Source organism: Salminus brasiliensis, chromosome 20, assembly GCF_030463535.1.
Source record: "Salminus brasiliensis chromosome 20, fSalBra1.hap2, whole genome shotgun sequence".
NCBI classification, from domain to species: domain Eukaryota; kingdom Metazoa; phylum Chordata; class Actinopteri; order Characiformes; family Bryconidae; genus Salminus; species Salminus brasiliensis.
The window spans coordinates 30,435,799-30,440,855 of record NC_132897.1 but is presented as its reverse complement, the minus strand read 5'-3'; the positions used below and the strand labels follow the sequence as shown (position 1 = coordinate 30,440,855).

The window sequence follows — 5,057 nt, the reverse complement described above, 5'->3', positions numbered from 1 at the left end:
CCATTAGGAGCTTCGCGCCTCGTGCATATAAAAGCCTGTGCGGTTTCGAGAGACACTGAACTTGACAGCTCTGCTCTTGTTCCTTCTCAGATGTGCCTCAAGGATCAGAGGGATTCTTCAGAGGCTGCAGGATGACAGGGGTCATCAAAGGCCAGCTGGATGCTTTAAAAGCCTTGTCCAGTGCCAGGACTACACAGCAAAGCACCGAGCAGAAGAACCGAGAAGAGCTCCATCTACGTCTTCCTAGACAGCGTAAACCTTTTAACATATAACTTATAGAAAAGTGATAGGGCCTGTAACGATGGCACCAATGGCATTGTTTTACGCTCTGGTATTGAGTCTGGCGAACATTGGCTGCATGGGGATCCAGCACACGATAAGACCGCACGTACGGCCTCCTAAAGCTACAAGTGAAGGCTACAGCTCTGCAGTGCACCCAGCCAGCAGGTACCCACTGTACATGATGCAACTCTATCGAGACTACAAGTCTGTGGACGCAGGGAAGAAAAGCGCCCTAAGAGATGCCACACCAACTCTCCACGAGTCTGACTCCGTGCTCAGTCTGGTCGCTAAAGGTAGGAACGAGATTTCATTATTAGTTTAATGATGTAACAACAGCCAAGTGTACACATGTCACGGTGTAACGCCAGCGCGAATCAGACTGATCATCTTATTAGCCTATTAAATGTACTTACAATTTTCTATATGTATATGATGTGTAAAATATAGGTCTGATAATCATAAAATAATAATACTAATTTAATACACCAAGATATTTAATTGAACTACTTTAAATTTGCAAAAATGACAAACGTTGAGCTCTCCCCCACATGGGTATGGTCAGCTAAAATGTATCCCGTTAAAACCTTTTTTTTTGTGATGGATAGAAACTGGATGATGTGTAGAGGTTTAGGCTGGTGCCCTGACACAGGAGGCACTCGCGGGCCGTATCACTTTAGGCTTCATTATCGGTCTCGTGTTATCGCCTGCTGTCTGATCCTCCCCTTTTACAACTCAGCAGTGTCAGTGCTTATTCGACTTTAAAGAGTTTCTCCGTTTTATGTGCGCGAGTGTGTGTATTAGCCCATCAGACGTCTGTTACAATGGTAGGTTCAATACACATACCCCTCCTCCCACTTTCCCCACGGAGGCCTTGGTCTGTTGGCATTTGGCTTCACTCTGGCAAAACCTGTAAACCATTAAGTGTATGTTTATTGCGCGATCTCGGTTTCTGCTGTGGCCACCTTCGTTCATCTTAATGGTTTAATTGACCTGTCCAAGCCCCGCCCACCAACGTGCTCCGTCGTGGCTACTGTTCCAAGATTAAACGAGACTGGAGAATTGCATTAATGACAAATTATAGCGGACTATCAACACATTTAGTTAATTTCCAGATTATATCTATTCTGTATACAGGCTAAAGACAACATTTAGGTTAGATACGTTTGTGTTTTTACTGAGCTAATTTATTATTGTGTTCAAGACAACATAGCCACTCCCTATATAGTGCACTGCATACCTCATGAAAGTAGGGCAGAATCTCATATGGCCTACTATTCTTCCCCCCGAAACTCACATAATGGGTAAGGAAGCAGTGCACAACGTTTAAAGAGGAAGTTTAATATATGAACTTTGAGCTTTGTTTTAGGTATATATGTACTTGGAATGTAAAAGGCATTGTTTTACGTCTTACACAGCTTCTGCAGCAAATGAAGTAGGGACAAATATGAGTTTCAGCCATAGTGTAGCTTGGCAGTTTTTGAGACGTCTGCAACATTAGTGTGATCACTACTTATTCTTAATAATGATATAAAAACATATATAAATAATAAATGCATTTAAATAATTTTATAATAATTCACGAATAAATATAATAATAATAATTGTTATTATTAATTTATATAATTAATAATAACATTCAATTCATAAATAAGACAATATGTTTAGAAACGTTTCTGCTCCCTGGTGGAATACCCGTGCACTGCATGCACCAGAACAAATAAACAAAACACAATTAAACAATTATGTTTAATTATATTTTTTAAAATAATTGGTAAGAAGGTATTTAAACACTCCTGGTTTAAAGAAATCAAATATTCTGCCATTTATTTGAAGGTCCACGCTTTAACGGGATAGCCCAGTATGCCCAGTATCCTCTAAACAAACATTGTGTATCGCCCACTTTTCTGTTAGCTGGATGAACCTCGCTATCAGTTTATTTTATTGAAACGAGCATAGTATTTGTGGGCCGGGTGAATAAGGCTACTGTTTCTCTGTCCCTAACGGCCGTTTCGTTCTCTTGTTCACCAGACTGCCACCAGATTGGGGAGAGATGGACAGTCACTTTCGACATGTCATCTCTTTTGGCCAATGAAGACATTCAACTCTGTGAGCTTCGCCTCCGCCTGCCCGCGTTCGCCGCGTCCAAGCGGGCCGTGGTGGATCTCTATCACTCCCGAGAAGACGCCTGCGAACCGGGCGTCAAGCTTTGCCGTGAGCGGCGCCTCTTTCTCGGCAGCATCAAGCCCTCAGCCGGCGCTATTGTGTCCTCCTCCTCCTGGCGTGTTTTCAACGTGACCACTCTGCTTACACACTGGCTGCGCCAAGAAAGCGGGGATGACCACTCTCTTCCCAGTGAGGACTCACCGTTCGGACAAGACGAAGAGGCGGTCGTGAAAGTGGCGGAAACTACAGAGGGCAGCGGAGAAGACGCCTCCGAGCCTGTACTTGCAAGGATGCGCAAGGTACGCCATCCTACCGCAAACAGGGTCATTGTAGTAGTGTTTTCGAAGAGAACACAGGCTAGAGGTCAGCTGCGTGCGCATACTCTCATCCGCACAGTGGAACACTCCAAATACGTCGTCCTACAGCGCGCCGGTGACGTCAGCCAGAACCGTCGGCACAAGCGGAACCGACTCGAGGTGGACCATTTTCGGCCTGTGCTGGGGCAGGGCGTGACTAGCTCTCCTGCAGAGTCTGCTCAGAGACCGCTGTGCAGGCGAGTGGACATGTGGGTGGACTTTGACCAAATCGGCTGGAACGAATGGATCGTGCACCCCAAACGCTACAACGCGTTCCGCTGCGAAGGCGAGTGTCCTATTCCACTGGACGAATCCTTCAAGCCCACCAATCACGCCTACATGCAGGTAAGGCACTTGCAGTCTTTCAAGTAATTAATGGGTGCGTTTACAGCATTGGCCCTAATCTAGCACACCTAATACAAGCTCCCCGTGAACACGTTTGGCAGTAAAAGAGATATTAGTATAATTTTATATATATATATATATATTTATAATAATTATATAATATAACTAAAAGCTATTATTATTATTATTATTATTATTTTTTGGGGAAAAAGTTGCTTTAACAAGTCAGAATTGTTTGCAGTTGTAGTGGGGATTTAAGAATCTGACGTTTAATGCCTCTAAAAGCCTCTATCTTCCGGAAAGTTTTTACATGGAATAGTTGCAAATGCTTTATTGCTGCGGGGTAGTTAAGAGGATCTAGCCTAAATGTCTTTGGTCCATAATTGTAGATCCATGGTGGAGAGATACATACAGGACAAAATAATAATAATAAAATATTTATTAAATCTCAGAAGATGTGTAGTTTCTAGGTGGTTCTGGATAGTAAAGATTAGATGTGTTTGCTGTGTCTATATCTCAGTGTCTGCTTTATGTGGAAATTGTGAAAAATGGGTCTAATTCCTCTTTAATTTAAATTGTGTGATATTTGATGTTTATTACAGAGTCTGCTGAAGCTCTATCATCCAGAGAGGGTCACCTGTCCGTCCTGCGTGCCGACTCGTCTCAGCTCGCTCTCCATGCTCTATTACGAGGGCGACGATGTGGTTCTGCGCCACCATGAGGACATGATTGTAGAAGAGTGTGGCTGTCACTGAAGGGAGCTACTGGAATAAACCTTCACCGGCAAATAGATCATGGTCATACACAGTTTGCCAACCGCAGTGCAGGAAGCGGGATACCAGCCAATTGTAGCACAAGAGGCGGGGCTTGTCTGAATGAAGCTTCTGCTTATTATCCTGGGTTCATAGGCTTCATCGCCATCATATCGCTGTACGTGTTAGGAAACAATGCTGTGACAATGCTGATATGCCAAGCCACCACGTGTCTACGGACAGAACTGAAATATTTAATATTTAAATGTAACATATAATGGTAAACATGGTTTACTATGCGATTTTTCAAATATTGTGTAATGAGTGCACAAAATGTATATAGAAGGTTTTCAAAAAAGATGTATTTTAATACAGAATGTGTATATTTGCAATTCATGAAATGTTTCAAAGCATTTGTGTTTTATTAAAATACGTTTTATATTTTGTATGAAGTGTGTAAAAAGAAATAAAAAAAAGATACAAATATTTTTTGTGATGTTTTTTTCCAGTTGTGTGGGACATGCTCTGGTATAGTGTCATCCTCATTATTTTTCACAAGGCATAAGAAACACCAGTGATATTTGGTCACAGAGTATTAGGCAGGCCCCTCACAAAACATCATTCCAGCTGTTCTGACACCAGAAATATCCTTAGCAGCCAACCTCAGTGACTGACTGGTGTTCTTTCCTTTTTCAATTTTTTTTGCAGCAGATTCTGTTGACCAGTTAATGCCTATATTTCACACAGAAAAGAATGGATTTGGCTATAAAGAATTCCTAGTTTACAGCATCATATGGCTAGTCTTTATTTCAAATGGCGAAGCCATCCTACACTGATTTCTTACTATGTAGATTATAGATATAAATAAATCCTAAAAACCCTGAAGAGATACCATAAGGCAATATGGCAATGGCAATCTGTATTTTTATGTTTTATTTGATACCATTTGAAAGAATGGAAAACAAAAATATGCACACCCTGTAATTCACAAAGGACTGTGTCTGCCCCTCCCACACAGCACCAGCAAGAATTTATATCTGGTATGCATGAGACACAATATTAAAACTTTTGAAGTGTTTATCTTCCATTGTTTATGTAAATCATTTCAGACAACTTTGACTTAGGAAATCTTTAATCATTATGTTTTTTTATTATAATA

The 5,057-nt window shown here is 41.5% G+C and overlaps 1 protein-coding gene across 1 annotated transcript; it reads left to right on the top strand.

Annotated features, from left to right (window-relative positions):
- The first annotated feature begins 301 nt into the window (after positions 1–301).
- spaw (southpaw) lies at positions 302–4,264 on the top strand. Its single transcript, XM_072664656.1, has 3 exons — positions 302–575; positions 2,239–3,146; positions 3,749–4,264. Exons 1-3 carry the CDS (start codon positions 302–304, stop codon positions 3,899–3,901), a joined length of 1,335 nt encoding a protein of 444 aa, XP_072520757.1. The 3' UTR covers positions 3,902–4,264.
- The last annotated feature ends 793 nt before the right edge of the window (positions 4,265–5,057 follow it).

Excerpts from the sequence above, each read along its gene's own strand:
- spaw (XM_072664656.1), top strand. The coding sequence starts at position 302 with ATGGCACCAATGGCATTGTTTTACGCTCTGGTATTGAGTCTGGCGAAC. Across the intron at positions 576-2,238 it reads GCTCAGTCTGGTCGCTAAAG|TATTTGTGGGCCGGGTGAAT; the intron begins GTAGGAACGAGA and ends AAACGAGCATAG. Across the intron at positions 3,147-3,748 it reads CCAATCACGCCTACATGCAG|AGTCTGCTGAAGCTCTATCA; the intron begins GTAAGGCACTTG and ends TGTTTATTACAG.